Raw genomic sequence first — 17,820 nt, 5'->3', positions numbered from 1 at the left:
CCACCGCTCAGCACAGAATGAGTGAAAAACATCTTCGGGCTTTTAGAAAACTCTTCTAACATAAAAACAATCCATAAACAGAACTCAGAACTTGATTTGGCAATGAGCTTTGGATATAAAAACAAAGGTAACGCAGGCTATTAATTACGGAGGGCTGTGGACCAAGTCTGTCTCGAGGCAGACTGGTTCTTCCCATACCACGATGGACGACGAATTTCTGCTGTCATGGTTCCCGCGCCATAACATGTCTGGCATAACAAAGTAATGGATAGTAGCTGTAAACTTCACTCAGCCTTTGAACAGTGACTCTGCAGTCATTTTACACTAGGTTAAATTATATCATTCAAGATGTGAGCACATTTTTCCGTGAGAGGTTTTATGCGATTTCACGATCATGTAATGGTCTTAATTGGGATTTTTTTTTTCATGTGTGGAATCGTGACCCAACGAAATCTCAATGAGTTAGCAAAACAACTTTACACCTCCATATCTCCTTTGATTAATGACATCTTGGAGAGATCTCTTTTTGGATAATGTTCAAGTTAATAGTTCTCTTAAAGGAGCTGATTGAGGAATCATTCACTTCGGCGTCCGTACTTACAACCTGTGAACAACATACTTGACAGAGAGATGACATCAGACTGTCTGCCTTTTTAGAAGGAAGACCAGAAAGAAAGAAAACGGCTTCCTCTCTGTCCTCCAGCGCTCATTTTTACAAAGGAAATGGACCGCAGGAACAAATTTTTAACTCCAATCATCATTAACAAGCATCACTAGCAGATATCAAGCAAGGAGTGTAATTTTTTAGGTAATGACATTAAATTGTACTATGATGACATGGAAACCATCTCGAACCCTCTATTATACTTAACAGACGACACTAACGGAATTCACATCTCACTGCTCTTACTCTGAGCACTCCCACAGCTCATCACTGGGCCGGAAACTGTTTGCTCTGTTTGCTTTGTGCCCCAAACTCGTGTAGCCACTCTCCTGCCAACCTCCTCCTCTCTTTCTCTTCCTTCAATTCTTGTTCTTTAATAAGGTCACTCAGACTATAGTGGAAGTCCCTGATAATGGCTTTATTGTTTACTTATTCCTGGTGCAGTCACATTTTAAAGCAGGCTAGTAATGAAAGGAATAAACAACTGCCTTCTCTTTTTTATTTTAGAAATTATTCTGGTTTCGTCTCTGTACAAAGGTTTCTAGATCTGGCAGCTGATAAATATATAATTTGGGATTTGTGGCTTTCGCTTTTCTCATTTGGTTTTGTTTTTTTTTTTTTTTGAAGTGTAAGCAGAGCTCTGCTTCATTATGTTTGACTACCAGATGAGAGCAACGAGGGTGATCTTGTTGTCAAAGGATCACATTCATCCTTCCCACCTGGAGGACATCCTCGTGACTACATGAGCCTCTGACAAAATCCCAATGTCTACCATTCCATTTGCTCCATAATTAAAATCGGAGAACATGTTTCAGCAACAGGAGTGTTCTCTGGGTTTGGGACATGACACTTTGATCAATGCTCACGTACTATGACGAGGAGAAAGGTGTTTTCCAGTTTCTAGGTATGGCCAATTCAAAATGGTACTGCTAACTCTCCGGAAACAAAGCCTCCAGAAGGTTAAAGCCACGGTATGCACTGAAGATAGTCTATGACATTCCAACTGTTAAAATACTCAAAAATCAACCTGATGAAGAAAAAAAATGTTAAGATTTCTTACTTAGAACAAGATTTCTCCTGTTCTAAGCTGTACTTCTCTTTTAAAACTTGCTTGTGAAATAACGACTATCTCAAGTGTCATCTCACAATATAGTTACACAGACAGGACTCAGGTCATCTGATTTTTCCTCACCTCTTGGCCCCGAAGCACGTTTTACATAAAGGATTCCTGACACACAGGAAATTGTTTTTACAGCTCTTCGGTAGAGACTGAGTGGCTGTCCGTTCCTTGCTGATGACAGACATTATTTACATCTGGCCTCATCTCCACTGCAGTAATCTGAGGTACCTCCTGGCTCTGTATCCTCAGAAGAGAGGAACAATCACTACTGATCTAGACCTCTAACATGCAAAAGCTACTACTCAGAGTAAGCGAAAATAATCATCCAGCTTTTACTAAAATAAATCATAAAACTATTATAGCATATAAAAGTACTGAGATACAGAATTCAGAGCTTAATTTTATAGTGAATTATGAACATGAAAAGCAGATTTAATGTACTCTGTTGATAGTAGGAGGATCTGAACTAAACTGCTTGGCTAAAGCCTTGACTTCCCCACCACAGCCCCCAACTATTACTGAGCATTATTGTCAAAGTTATTGAGTCCTTAGTCTTTTAAGTGTAACAGGGAGTTGGAGATGGTTTCTGTGCTGTCATACTACAGTTTGGTACTGTTTCTAAAATTTACCTTCTTTTTGAGTATCTACTGGTAACCTTGGTTCACAGGACAATCCAAAATTATCTCCATAGTTCTTCCAAAATTTAAGAAATGCATAACGGAGAAAGTTGAAAGAGGGAAGAGATGTCCTTCTTTCTGGGTTTCCATCTAATATGGCAGTGAATGGTCATCTCCTTAACTCTTGGCTTGAAAAGGTAGACAAATCACAACTCCAAAAAATATATATACTTGATCAATGTTTATATTCTGCCCCCTTAGAAGAAATATTCAGAAATCATAAGATGATAGAAATATTTTAACTCATTTTAATTTGGAGGGTAATTTGGAACTATTTTATCTAAGGCAACATAGGATACATTATACTCAATCAGATACACAGGAACCTTTTGTGTGACGGTTACGTGTATGTCCGCTAACCATAAGCTCTGTGAGGACAGGTGTAATGTCCACCTTGCCGAATGGCACTCTTCGTGAATATAACACGTGATCACAGAGCATGTGCTAAACGAATCAGTGAGCCAAAGGGGCTTCCAAAAAGGAAAAATATATCTGATAAGCGTGGGGCCGTGAGAATATTGCAGACCTCTAATTAGAGGAGGGTAACTGACCAAGGCCCCTGCTGCTGGGCTCTGAAACCCATCTTTATACTTGGGCCAAGGCCATGCTTCCTGTGGCTGGCTCCCAGCGGTGGCTGATCAGAGCAGGGATTCCTAAGGCAGGCTCATTCTTAGGAAACAGGAGACTCCTCTGATAGCTGGCTGACCCAAGGGCTCCCCAAAGACTGCTCAACCCTTCTTAGATTGCACAGACTTCCAGGATACTTCCGAGTTTCCTTCCCTCTCTCCTCCATTGGAGGCAGAGGTGCGTGCGTGGCCATCTGATGGCTCTGCCGCTCTTGGCCAGCTCCCTCCCCACCTCCTACTTTACAAGTGTCCCCTGAATAAAATCGTCACATGGTTAATTTTGTCTTGGCAACTGCTTGTTGGAGGACCCGGACTAACATAATAAGGAATTTCAAGATTGAGCAACTCTCTGGAAAATTAATAGTTCCATTTTAGTGTCTATTTTACTATAAATTAATATACTACATTAAAATATAATAATATACTACATATATTTTATTGTAAATTCATATACCACACCAAATTTGACCACAAATTATTACTTTCCTTTGAATTACATTAATTCCTTTGAATTAATGATCAAACAGACCATTAGTCCTTGGTCAAGATCCACACCTTAGGCACATGGCAAATAAATTCTTACCTATACTTTTAGGAGAATGAGTTGATTCAGACTATAAAGTTCACTGCTCAATTTGGACTTTAATCTTATTTTTCAGTATGAGTGAGATGCGTTTTAATGATATGCTCTTCTGGAGTAAAAACATTAACATCTTTAATTCCCTACTAATCTCCCTACTCATTTACAAAAAGGGAAACAAATATTTATATAACGAATGTTATTATTCTACTGTGTCATTAATACAATCCTCCTAATAGAATGCAGATAAGTTTCCCAATTGTTTTATAATACACTTAACATATTTCTACTCACAAAAAGTATTTTCATCAGCAATGCTGGCATTAAATTTGAAGATTTTATTTCCTTAAAACTATGATTGTATTAACATTAGGCATAGTAACTATTACAATTTTCTATCTTGTGTTTTACATTTTTATGTAATGCCTCGTCTCAGACCCTGCTAGATGAGGAACTCCTGAGATCAAGATTTGTTATATATCTTTGATTCTTTTTATTACTACAGTTGAATTTACATAATTTACATGATGAAACTCACTTGGAATTTTTCAGTTAAGCTTCCAAATATCTAAGTAGCACTTTGCACGTATTTTTTACGTCCACTCTAGCATACTGAGGGAGAACAATGCAATTCACATTTCCCCTGTTTGGAGGATGAGAGCACACGATTTTGGGGGCTAATCACGGTCCTAGAGGGCCTATAAATATTTATAAATTTAACTCTTAACCCGCTCAAGGGCCAATATTTTGATCATTCACCCATGGGTTTAATCAAACATTCTCAAGGGACAAAATATTGCAGGTTACTGTCAAATATCCAACAAGAAATAAAAACCAAGCTACAAGAAGTCCCCTCACCCTCCCAAATAAGATGAAATACCACTCCTCTTTATAATTTACTTGCAACTAGGAAGAAAACCCTTTCAAAATTTACCGCCCTTCTTTCTGCGTAGTCCCCGTGGGCAAGTTTAAGAAAATGTATATATATTTTGACGTTAAAATGGCAAGAGTACGTTTCTACTTCAGTGCGAAGAATCAGAAGTAACGGTTGGATATAACTAATAATCATAAGGCACAGACACTGGGTTTCGGCAAGAGCGGCTGGCCACCACCACATCTCAACAAGGCAAACAGGCCCCAAGCCAGAACCTAAAGCACATTTACTAATTAGAACAAAAGCCATTGCTCTCCCCTACCTTCTCTTTTAGGCCTAGTCCTGGTTTGATCATTGGAAGACAGCTTGTATATTTGGCAGCTGATTGATACAAAGGCTGTTATTTCTACCTTTCCTTCTATTTTTGAAGTGTGAGAACTGTATCACGTTTCATTACGTGAGAGCACAGTGGCATTACTATCAGAGGGCAGGGCTTGCTCAGCAAGACGTCCCTGCACAGGGTCACACAAAGTAGACCTGAGAAGGCAGAGTTTCCGCCTCCGTTATCACCGACTTTATAATTAAAACGAGACAAGATTTCTTTCGGGATGATAAATTGGTGTGTGGCCTATGTGTGTGCACACGCGTGTTTCCCGTATGACTCTTCTGATCTTTATGCGTCGCAATTAGGGAAAGGCTGTTCCTTTCCTTACCTGAAATCCGGCCCAGTACAAGAGACTTGATGGCGCTGAGTTCTGTACCCGATGACAGATGGACTTGTCTCCTTGCGTTGTCATCAATCTACAGAATTGTTACGTGAGAATGCAAGCATCCGCACGGACGCCATTTTGTTGAGGAGAGGACAGAGGGCAAAGGAAGACAAAAAAAAAAAAAAAAAAAAAAAAAAAGATAAAAAATAGGCAGTTTAGTGTGGCCCCAAAGACTGAGAACAACAAATTTTAAAGAGCCATTCACAAAGGTGAATGATATTTTCTAAATTTTCCTTTCTATCCTAACAGTGCACCCCACCTTCTGGCCCCTTATATCCCTTTAATTTTCTCCATTGTATGAGAAATCCAAAATTGGTAAAGCTAAAAAATATATAGACGAGTTATTTTCACCTTAATACTTTTACTTAGCTTGGCCCTTTAACCTGAGTCATTCAGCTAAGAAGTCTTCCTCTGTGTAGAGGGCCAAAACGTTCGTGCTTTGCTTCCACAGCTGGTACAGTGAGTAATTCCACTGGTTTCATTAGAGCTGCGATGGCCCCACTAGTGGTACATATGATAAGCTAGTCGGCTTTCCCTCCTGAGCAATGTAAAACAAATGAGGAAAGTGTAGCATTTTTCAGTATCCAAAGCAATAATATCTTGGACAGAACCTTGATCCTTTCAAAAACGAGACCACATTTGAGGGTCTGTCCATGGTCTGTGTGAGAGCAGCACTGAAAGAATGCCTTCAGTCTATTCATGATCACGATTCGGCCGGCGGTCCTTCATGCTGGGGAATCCTAACTATAACCGCTGCTTCTGTTGAATTTCCTGTATTACCTCTACAAAGAGCACTCCTTCTTCTCTGTTGATCTCTACGTGGTGAAGCTGTCCATCCGCCATGTTTTTGAAATCAAAGTTAACGACATCAGGTTCTTGATATCTGTTTAGCTTGTACCTGATCTGCAAACTTCCTAAAGTAGGGGAGAGAAGTTACAGTTTCAGTTAAAATTGTAGTTAAAGAGCTACTTATAAAAACTCAGGAGTACTCTTTTTAGTTAGTAATTTCTGGTGGAAAATTCACGGCTTATTTGGATGCCTCCTGTCCTCATAATTCCCAGAAGTCAGCTCCTATGTCAAACTGCACTATTTTTGAGATCAGGACCATGCATGTTACTAATAGGCAGCCTTTCCTGCAAATCTTGAATTTTTCCCCTAGAAGTCAAATATGCAGTTAAACACAAGCAAATCTCTGAACTAGCTTCTACCTTAAAAAAAAAAAAAAATACACCTTATTATATTATGAAATGCCAAACTACTGTGGAATATTACAATAATGTTGTTTCTATAATCTTTTTAAAAATACATCTACCACTCCAATGACGCAATTGGTTAATGGAATTTTTATAAGCAAATGGAGTTTTATTAAAGATGAGAAATATTTCCAAGTGGTCACAGCCATGGATTTTGGGATGAAATTAGGATGAAATGAACAGTTTTGAGCCAAACTTACCGTGAGACTTAATGCTACTCACTTAGCTGCCTGCAAAGATGCCAATTACTTTATTTCACAGGGTATCTCCAATTTAACAAAGAAAATATCTTAATGTAGAGATATGCTTCAAGTTCAAAAGGTACACAGTGGTGGTAAATATACTCATTAAAGTATATTTAGTGTTCAGTGCCCTTGGGCCATACTTATTTTAGTTGCAATGATATATTCAGGTTTATAAATTTATTTTCCTCACTCAGACAATTTATCTACAGGATTCCTATCTTTAATCTGGATACAGGGAGGAGGAAAATATCCGTAAGTGGTTTTCTGCGACAAAGTTTCTGTAGCATACACACATCCTAACCCAGAAGCCACTGCCCTGCAGTAATGTACCAGCATTTCCCATGACAATTTTGTTGCTGATGATTAGAACCGACAGATTACTTTGTGGACATTTTCTTATACATAATGCTAGGTTGTTAACATTCCCCCCAAATGTCTCTACTTTTAATTGATGGAAATATTTATTATATGCAAATAGGGATCTCATTTGAAAATGAACCACAAAATTGATACTGATATTATATGGGATAGTAAAGAGTTTCCAACAATAATAAAATACAGGAAGTATTTTACATAAATAACAAGTTAACATTGAAAATGCGAAATTATCAAAATTGTAACAAAACTATCTTAATAATTTTATAAAGAATCCTTTTAGATTAAATTTATGGGACAGTATAGGCACGCTTTTCTTCCTGTTTGCAGTTTGAGAGGCAAGAACATCAGAACGATCCATATTATTACTAATCTAATGTTCTAATTTAATTTTCTCCCTCTCTCTCTCTCTCGCCTCTAAAAAGCACTCACCATTTTTGGCAATGATAACTGAAAGGTATTCTTTATAAAAGGAGCTCACATAAAGCAGTAAGCTTGGTGCTCGCGCTGTTCGGAAGCTAAATTTGATCATTTCTCTGCTCAGCTTCATGTCGCCATGAAACGAAGCAGCGTGGGAGCTGGAATTTTTACTTAAGGAATAATTTTCTTGAAAATTGTAAATCACAGATGAGCCAGATCCAAAATATGCAGAGATCTCTGAAATGACACACACATTTTATGTTAAAAAAATTAAATACAAGGATCTTATTTCAGCTATATTGATATATTTTTAATTAAAAATATCAAATTATATAGATACAACAAATCGCCCCAAACGAGAATTAAATAACACAGAAAATTAACAGAGCTCTTATGATGGTCCTTGAAATGGCTTTATGCTAGAATTATATGTAATTAATTTACTAGTTAACCTTCTAATTACAAGCATAACGTTCTCCTCTCTGACATCAGACATAAACCAGGCTGCTTGACTTTCGTCTCCCTTACCGTCCATTTTCTTATTTAAATTTTTGGTCCCATCTATTATTTTGTAACTAGAATACACTAGTCTTCCTATAATAGGAAGGAAGGAAGTTTGAGGGGTCCTCTTACCTTCCAGGATCAACAGGCAGAAATGTTCCTTTTTGCCTAAACACTTTCCCCTATTTATTGTGCCCTACGAGAAGAAGCCAAGTCCTGCGTTAATAGGGGAGGGCAGTGGGCATCTTTGTAGCAGTGATCAACATAAGGAACTCTCCAGCCTCTTTCAGTTTTACAAAATCATAGTACTTTACTTATGTGAGATTAATATCCCAAATTCACACACACACATATACATGTCTATATATACACTTATATACACGCACATTTATGTACATATGTATATACGTTTGCATGAAAAAGAGGATCTGGAGGAATAACCAGCACTGGATCCTTGAATCCTGCTTCTCTCCGTTACTATAAAAGACCAGTTGTGGGACGTGAGTAGCCGATGATGCTTACGGGGTAACACAGCAACGTCTCCGTTCCTTGGCACTGGAGGACTATTTTGTTTGCTTCTTTCATTATGTTATTATAATGAACCTTTTTATAGTCAGTATGATATGCAGAGTAGGATTCCTGACTGCACTTAGCAAGCTTAACTAGAAATCATTTTGATTCAGAAAAGGAAGACAAGTGCTTGGGAAGAAGTGGTCTCCACTCTACCTCTAAATGTGAAAAACCTTCTAGAATGATAGCAGCAGGGGGTGAGTTGTTTATCACAGGCACATTTTAAATAGTAACTTAGTTCTGGTCAAAAGTGGAGGACTTTTAACCCACTTTTCATGAACTAATCCCAAATGCTTTCTGTGCAAAGCAGGGGCTGCTTCAATTTGGAGGCGATTTTTGTTAGCCTTCAGTAGCCCAGACACACGCAAATAAAGCAACTGAATTAAGCTGGATGGCAGTTTTCTGTGAGCAACTATGAAAGCATAACAAATGTTTGTGTATTCAGAGAAGTCCATCTACAACACTTAATACTATACTCAGTCCTTTCTTTCTTCCATGACATAGGTCTGTGAACCAGACTGAAAAATATTCCACTTCACAGACATTGGCCACATCATAGAGCAAAATGCCAGAGTAATCTTTATTTTGTTACGCATCCGTATTTAATGGAAAAGTAATTTTTATTCTTTTTCAATGTTTGTTTATTTATCTTTGAGATACAGAGAGAGAGAGAGGAGTGGGGGAGAGAGAGGGAGAGAGAGGATCCCAACCAGTCTCCGTGCCAGCACAGAGCCCAATGTGGGGCTCGAACTCACAAACCATGAGATCATGACCTGGGTGGAAATCAAGAATCGGTCATTTAACCGACTGAGCCACCTAGGCACCCCAAAGTTATTTTTATTCTTGGAAAGAAATATGTTTAGCAAAAATCCGAAAAACAATACTTCCTAAATTTCCTTGCATTATTGACTATCTTCATCAAAAACAACAATAATGCCTTTAAAGATTTTAAAATAGAGAACTGCCCCATGGAACAGGTTGTTAGCATATTTACTTAAGCACATCAACACGGGATAAATAAAAGCAGACTGAGCAGCTAACACTTTAAGACAATGAGAGGAGGGGCGCCTGGGTGCTCAGGCGGTTGGTTAAGCGCCCGACTTCGGCTCAGGTCATGATCTCACAGTCTGTGAGTTCGAGCCCTGTGTCCGGCTCTGTGCTGACAGCTCAGAGCCTGGAGCCTGCTTTGGATTCTGTGTCTCCCTCTCTCTCTGACCATCCCCTGCTCTCTCTCTCTCTCTCTCTCTCAAAAATAAATAAACATAAAAAAAATTTTTTTAAAGACATCAAGAGGCAACTTTAGAGGATTTATCATGAATAGTTCTTCTTTTTTTAAGAATTGAGGCCAATATCTAAGAAATAAAATAGGATTAGCATGAAACAGTTAACTGGCAAAAAAAAAAAAAAATCAGAAATGGAAATATTTGGGTTTCAAATAGCTACCCAGAAAATGACTACAGGATGTTTTCTTCATATCGGATGAGTTTTCCTGCGAAGACGCCCCACGCCATGCTTACCCTTGGAGCAGAAAGGCCCCGTATATGCAGAGAAGGTGCAGTCACAAGAGAACCCGCTGAGCTTTTCTCTGCATTTCCCTCCATTGAGACACAACTTCCCGTAGCTGCTGCAGTGGCCTCTACAGCCCGGCTCCACGCCAGGGGTCACCTTAGCCCTCTCTTCCAGGTCCAGGGACATCCCGTTCAACTGCAGAGACCGAATGCAGCCCAGAAAGCCCCTCTGTCTGGTGGCTGTTCCACCTAGAAGGGAAATACTGCAAATGGAAACATGTTCCAAGGCGTTTGCTTCAGGATTGAAAGACCCAGCAAAACTGAGGCTTCGCAGGGAAGGGCAAAAGCTGTGGCCTTACAGGGAAGGGCAAGCGTTGGATGAGCCAATATAATTTGGGAAGCAAATTTGTGACAGGATATTGAAAGGATTTAAGAAGATAAAACATTAATTCCATTTTTTCCCAAGGTTGAATTTGTTACACGTTGGTTTTCTAAAAATGATTTATTAAAATCTAAGTCGGAGAGGTTCTCTTTTTTAGTTGCTTTCTTTCAGAGAACAAAATGAGGCTGTATCTTTCATGCAAAGTAACAATGAGATGGATTGATACTCGTATGTGGAAGCCAACTTTGTTTTTGGCAATTTTAAATCAGCATATATTTGTGGGTGAGTGCGGCTCGTTCTTCATATTGAAACTTGATCCTGATGCTGGTCTGGTTTTAATTTACTGAGAATTATGAAAGACACCTTGAGTTCTTCTAACTTGACTGTGCACCGATGGGGTCTTTTGGTTATTCTTCCATCAAAAACATGGTAACTGAGATTATCTGCTTTTGTCTGGCATATGTCCCAGTGAATTTTTTTCTAAATACTGGTCCAGGGTGGGTCATTTTAAGCTTGGAAAGATTCTCAACAAACCGGGGAAAGGGGTCAATGGAGAGACGGTGGTGTAGCATTTATTGGATAATACATGACCATATATGCACTTATCAAGTCACCCTGAAGAGGTTTACGATGTCTGAGTGGAATCAGACCCTGACATTCTACACCAGAGGCTCTCCAACTTTAAGGAATGTAAATGTCACATGGAAGTCTTCTTAAAAATACAGGCTCGCTCTAAGAAATGCTGATTCTGTGGGCTGGAAATAGGGCTGTGAATCGAAACAATCAACAAGCCTCCCAGGTGCATCATATTCAGGTGGTCACCTGACCACCACATTTCCTGGGCACTATCCTAGTAAGAATGCAAGCTCTAGGAGGATCTTCACCCACCTGTGTGCCCAGGAACCCCCAAAATTAATGCTCCGAACTCAAAGTGGGAAAACAGTACTCTAATCTAAATAGTCTGGATGATTCTACCCAGAGGCATTATTAGATGGTCACGGGTCCTCTACAAAGGAGCTTTGTCAGTGAATGGATGAGGCTGTCTCCCCACCAGAATGTTAGACCCACTCCGTACATACTGTCTCTTTCTAGAACATGTTTCCTCCCTCCTCTACCACCACACTTAGCTAGCTCCTGATCTAGCCTTCATTACTTAACATCGCCTTATCTTCAGAAATTAAAGTTGTTGTCGTTGTCTTAACTTTCAGAACCAAAAGTTGGAAAGACCCTAAATGAATTGGCCTTTTGTCACCGTGTACCAGGTGTTACATTTCACCACTTTACTTTTGTATATTATCAGAGTCCCACCATTGGATACACTTTGGGGAAGGCCGCTTCAATCACACTGCACCCCAGCACACAGGACGGTGCCTGACGCAAAATAGCTGTGCAATTATTTATAATCATACCTAATTGATCAGCAATTGAAAATAATAACTGATTCTTAATAATTAGATATTAATAATCAGTTAATGCAATGGCTCGTTAAACTGGATTAGGCCATAGGAGTGGGGGTTGGGTGCTTCAAAGGCTGGAGAGAGGAACATCACTGGCCCCATGAGGTGGCTTGAGTCCCCGAAACTGAGAATGAGGATAAAACCCAAGGAATATTTCTGAATACATTAATTCTATATTTTTGGATAATGAAATACCATGAAGGGGAAACTGAAAGGAATCCTAAGAATTTGGGGCTCATGACACTGATGGTATTTAGGATTCAGATTCATAGACATAAGGGTCTCCATGCAAACAACTGTACTTAAATTGGTGTATCGAAGTTGTTTCACTTAACATTGTTTGTGCCTCTTCTATGAAGCAAATACAAGTCTTCAGGGTGTGGGTCATACTTGCTATTTATAAATCGAAATGCAGTGTGGTATGCAGCCAGACATATTCCGATTCCAGTTTCCGTGGGCATGGCAGGGGAAAGGAGTTCACCTCGTCCCAGAGTCTCAGAACAACAGCCAGTCTTCTTGTTCCCTTCCTCCTACATCTACTGTCTCCTTCCATTCTTGAAGCCTCTCTCCTCCCCTTAATCTTAGGACTCCTCTTCTTTTCCTTCCACATTAAAGCTGCCGTTCACCTGCGCTTCAGACCTCCCTATTCTCACACTAACTCATCTCAACAGAACGTCGAGAGCTCAGAGTTAAGTCCTGGACCAAATGCTCTTAGCATCTTTGCTGGAGTCTTCTTTCCTGGGTAAGGAAGCCTTCAGCCTTGCTTTTATCTTTGGCCCGGGAACTCTTTGGAGGAGGGTCAGGTGCTGGGAAGTCTGGATTACAGGTGGATTCCTGGTATATTTAGTTTACGTTAGAGTACTTTAAATCATGATATGTGTGTGTGTGTGTGTGTGTGTGTGTGTGTATAGTTTATAGTATACAGTCACATTATAATCGTGGTCTGTTAAGCATTTGTCACTCTGTAACACCATTTCCCTGATTTAGGAGTTGATCTCCTTCTGCCAGTGACATCATAAAAACTAAATAACTTGGGAGGCCAACAACTGAATACAATTCCTTTTCATCTGTCCCAGCTTATTTATTCTTATCTATTTTGTTTTGTTCCAGATGATGAGGACCAAGGGGCATAGAGAATTCCAGGGACAAACCCAGGGGCATAGCTGAGGAAATATTAAAACACACACATTCACTTAGAGGCAGAAAAGGGCAAGAATCTACCGTTGGCCTTTTATTGTAAGGGAGTCCCTTTCTTTTAACACCAAACTATGGTCAAAAAAGATCATTTTCATTGTCTTCTACTTCTTAGATCGTTTTTGGTTTGGACGGCATTTCGGTTCTACAAGCTCTACTTAGTAGCTCTGTGCTGGGCATCAAGTCTGGCTTTGGAGGTTCAGAATTATATGTAACTGACCTTGCCCTCAAAGAGCACGTGATCTAGTAATAGATTCAGACAGGGAAGCACATGATTACCACATCAGGTTAATGATAGAAATAGGTACCTGGTGGACAAGAAGGTCAGAGGATGGTCCCGGGACATTAACAGGAAACAGCCCCCTTCAAATACATGTATGAGATACATATATTTATAATAGTGAGAAGAAAATCAACACCCAGCCCTGTAAACAGGACATCTGAATTGTGAACTTGCAAAGAGTTCATGTTTACCTAACCAAATAGTTTGAAACTACATTTTTAATTATCAAAAAAAAAAAGTCTAATTAAACATAAACATATATGTCTTACAAGTGTGGAGGATTTTTACTTTACCATTAGGTTTCAAGTTAATAACTTCTTATTTTAAGATTAACTATTCCGCAGAACGTGGCCAATGTAAATAGTATTGGGCTTGAAAGCTTAATTAAAGATTCCAACAACTGTCCAGGGTTAGAGTAGGTCCAATTAAAATGAGCTGCAGTTTGATTAATTGATTCTGGATGTTTCCACTGAGCTATTATGTTTGGAACTGTCTTCCAATTAATTTCCTATCAATTTACCTGCCATGCTATATCAGATATAATGAATTCTGGAACTTCACAAACACTAGGCATCTTGTGAAACTAATGCCTAACCTTCCTATGTGAAGGAATAAAAACCTGAATCTGTTCACTTACATAACAATACTGGGATCTGCACCTAATAGGTGTGCTAGGTGATGAACAGAGATGGAGTCCAACCCTTTTATCATGTTCATTACTCTCAGGAAGTGAGTCTAAGCGACAGATGCTATTGTCACGAAATACGAGCCGGCTCTTTCCTATGCCAATTTTTTTTTTTTTTTTTTTTTTTGGAGCAGGAAGACGTTTAATTTTTTAATGGCAAATTATTTATGTGCTGTGCTTGAATACTATTGAGGATTAATTGGGAACAACGGCATATTTGCCCAGGGGCCTTAGAAAAAAAAAGAAATGAAGAACCTCTTCAAGATTTAAAGTTACAGAAACTTGTCTGGCAGAGTACAGGGGCTCTCCCTGACCATGGCACTGTGACAGAGAAAGGCCGCTAAGGCTCTAACCACTGATGAGCTTGGAACAGGAAGATTGTTGCACATGCATGCAGGGCCCAGGACCAAGTGAGGGGATTAAAGGAAAAACATGGTCTTCTACAGATTATGTATTGGCTCTTTAGTCCTGGTCTATTCAGCCATCCTGGGGGAAGGCTTAGCATCGTAGAAGGGATGCATTAACGTACAGACCCGGGAGACTGGACCCCAGCAATAACTTTGCCATGGAATGTTCCTCATTGAGGAAAACCCTAGGAGAACTGGGAGGAGGAGGAAGAACTAGCTCTTCCTTAGGTTCAAAGAACTATTATGGTTGAAATAGGAAGCTGGGAAGCAACAGTATCATAGTGCAGAAAATGCAGGTGCTGTTCTCTGAACCAACGTCAATGGTGAGCACATGCTCTCGTGGTAGTGACAGCAGAAAAATGTGGGTCTATTTACATTTCTTATATGCCAATGCCACAGCACCTCTCTGGTCTGACCCATTTTAAAGAAATGAACTGTTCGTGGTATTAGTCATATTCTCTGCTCTGAAGAGATCCCATCTGAATCCAGATTGCAGGCAACAGTCACCAAGATCTGTTTGCTAAACAGGCAAAAGTAAACTGAGTGCTTCTGAAGCTGATCATGAGAAAGACATCTCAAGGAAGAGAGAACACAATTGAAGTAAGTGATATGATTACATTAAAGAGGAATGTGACTTTCATTGCATTGCACTTTGGTAATGTGGGAACATACTTACTACAAAAGAAAACCAGACTGAAAGAAAAATTACTCAGACATAAAACTATTGCCATTCTCTTCCCATAACTATTTTAGCCTATCAAAAGTAAACCAGAAGTAAAAAGAAAAAATCTAGAATATATTATGATTAATGACTCTGTTCATCAAAAGACACCATTAAGTATATGAAAATACAAGGGCGCCTGGGTGGCTCAGTCGGTTAAGTGTTCAACTTCAGCTCAGGTCATGATCTCACAGTTCGTGGGTTCGAGCCCCGCGGTGGGCTCTGTGCTGCCAGCTCAGAGCCTGGAGCCTGATTTTGGATTCTGTGTCTCCCTCTCTGCCCCTCCCCTGCTCATGCTCTCTTTCTCAAAAAATAAATGAACATTAAAAGATTTTTTTAAAAAACTAAAAAAAGTATATGAAAATACAATCCACAGAAAGAGAGAAGAAATCTGTAATAACGTTACCTGAAATAAATCCAAAATTCTTATAAACCTTTAAAAAAAAAAAAGAAGAAGACAACCCTGTAGAAAATGGGCAACAGATCTGAACAGCCACGTCACAAAGGAGGATATCCAAATGGTCAACAGCTATCTGGCAGTGTCTTTTAAGGCTTAACATATGCGCATCTTATGACCCAGTAATTCCACCGTTAGGTAGAGACCCAAGAGAAATACAAGCATATGTTCACCAAAAGACCAGTACAAGGATATATTTGTGATATCCAACTTTCCAAGTGCACAAATGCCCATCCACAGTAAATAAATCTACCTTTGTACCGGTCATGTCAGTTTCCCAAAATATCCCTGAGCGATACTAATGTGCAACTAACAGTGATCACCAAACTTCAGACCTTCGACAGGCTCAGAGTTCAACATTAACCCTCACGTGTGGCATTTAGAAACTGTTTGCTCTAGAAGCCCAATAAATATTTGTGGATTTGATGCAATTCAAATGCAATGCAAATGACTTATACATCCATGTCAGGAGTTCTTACTTCTCCTTCAGGTCCTAGTCACAAAGTATTGAGATGGAGTTTGCCCCATTTAAAAAAAACCTGTCAGTAAAAGAATTTAGACTGCAAACAAAAATTGCAGAGCTAGTTGAATGAAAATCAATTCAAGGCTAATTTAAGAAGCTTCTAAGAAAAATGCTGAGTTTACAAACCAAAATAGAAAATGACCACTGTCACATTTCAGCTTAAAAAAATGATTGATTCTTTTCTCTCCATCATTTCCGTGGTTGGGGAATGTTTGCGGGTGAATGATAACAGCAATGACTCTCGACATTGAGACTTCACTGTAACAAGGTCAAGGACATATGTTTAATATACCAATTAACATCATGCCACTAAACTTATTTTTTAAGGTAATAAATAGAATGTCTGAATAGGACTTTTTAACTCAGACACATCATAAATCACATACACACACAAAGGACAAAGTGAAAGAATGTGAAAAGGTCAGTAGAGACTCAGTGCCATAAATAAGAACAAGAATGGGGAAAGAACTAGAAGGCTCGAACTAAAGGGTGAATTGCCATTTTTATTATGAGAAGCCATCTGACAGTTGGGATATTTGGGGAAGGAGCGGAGACTGTCACTGCATTGGTGTTCACTGTTTCTAATCACATTACATTCACGTTAAATGTTTCCACTGCCTCATACAAGGCTTTGTGTTCATTATTTTATTACTCCTTCACTTTGCACGGAATCCTATAGTTTGGTTTAGATGAAGATACTTGTTCTAACGTTTGGAACTGCAGGTATTGTTAAAAACCTTCTGTTCTATCATTCTTTGGTGTAGACTGACAGTAAGTAGTTCCATCTCTGAAATGACCATTTCCTTTATTTCCATTTCAATGTCCTAGATCATTGTTGCCCAGCTGAATCACGTTTTAATCTTGCTTTCTACTTATTTTCACTGATTTTGTTCAGAAGGTGAAGCATTAGTCTGGCCTCAGAGTTACACGCTGAGATGTGGACACACTTCATGATTGGTCTTTAGAGGAGAGAGTGAAGCCAGCAATGGAGAGAGTGCCGAATCCTACCCACTAGACCATCAGGGAGGTTTGAAGCCAGTAATGGAGAAAACACCTTAGATGTTTTCCATGACATCCCATCCTACTAGTCATTTCTGAGACACCACCCAAAAAAGAAAAAAAAGTAATGTCCACATTGTGGACCTATCAACATTGACCAGGCTGTGGTAGCACAGTGAGATGGAGAATATAACTGGAATCAAAATTAACATATATCCAGATATCCACATTTTACTTGTAGGTAAAAGTGTTAAAGATATATCTCAAACAAATATATTTCTACATTATCAAATTTTCTCATGTTTCGTATTTGTCGTATTATAAAATGACTTTATTTGGTATTTGAAATATTCCACAATAGTGTTAATGTTTTCTGCCAAATTTGTTTACAAGCAAGAAGGTACATTTCTGGCAAAAGCGACTAAATGCTGGGATACTAACATAATCTATCTTCGAGTGACTAACATTAGCTTAGTCTTACAGTTGAGGAGGGCTCAGTTGGCTGAGCGTCTGACTTTGGCTCAGGTCA

At 39.2% G+C, this 17,820-nt stretch overlaps 1 protein-coding gene across 5 annotated transcripts in view; it reads right to left on the bottom strand.

Annotated features, from left to right (window-relative positions):
* Positions 1-17,820, bottom strand: part of CNTNAP4 (contactin associated protein family member 4) — a 253,966-nt gene that overhangs the window by 11,112 nt on the left and 225,034 nt on the right. For 3 of the 5 annotated variants that reach the window (XM_058706373.1, XM_058706375.1, XM_058706377.1), the window contains 4 exons: positions 10,193-10,432; positions 7,617-7,841; positions 6,092-6,225; positions 5,255-5,342 (listed from right to left, as the gene is read on the bottom strand). In XM_058706373.1, the coding sequence (XP_058562356.1) occupies positions 5,255-5,342; positions 6,092-6,225; positions 7,617-7,841; positions 10,193-10,432 (687 nt within the window). Of the gene's footprint in view, positions 1-5,254; positions 5,343-6,091; positions 6,226-7,616; positions 7,842-10,192; positions 10,433-17,820 lie in introns of those variants that run through there. The other 2 variants (XM_058706374.1, XM_058706376.1) reach the window with 2 other exon arrangements.

The sequence above is a fragment of the Neofelis nebulosa genome, chromosome 17, assembly GCF_028018385.1.
Source record: "Neofelis nebulosa isolate mNeoNeb1 chromosome 17, mNeoNeb1.pri, whole genome shotgun sequence".
In the NCBI taxonomy this organism is placed as follows: Eukaryota; Metazoa; Chordata; class Mammalia; order Carnivora; family Felidae; genus Neofelis; species Neofelis nebulosa.
The sequence above is the reverse complement of the archived record's forward strand: the minus strand, read 5'-3'. Positions and strand labels throughout refer to the sequence as shown.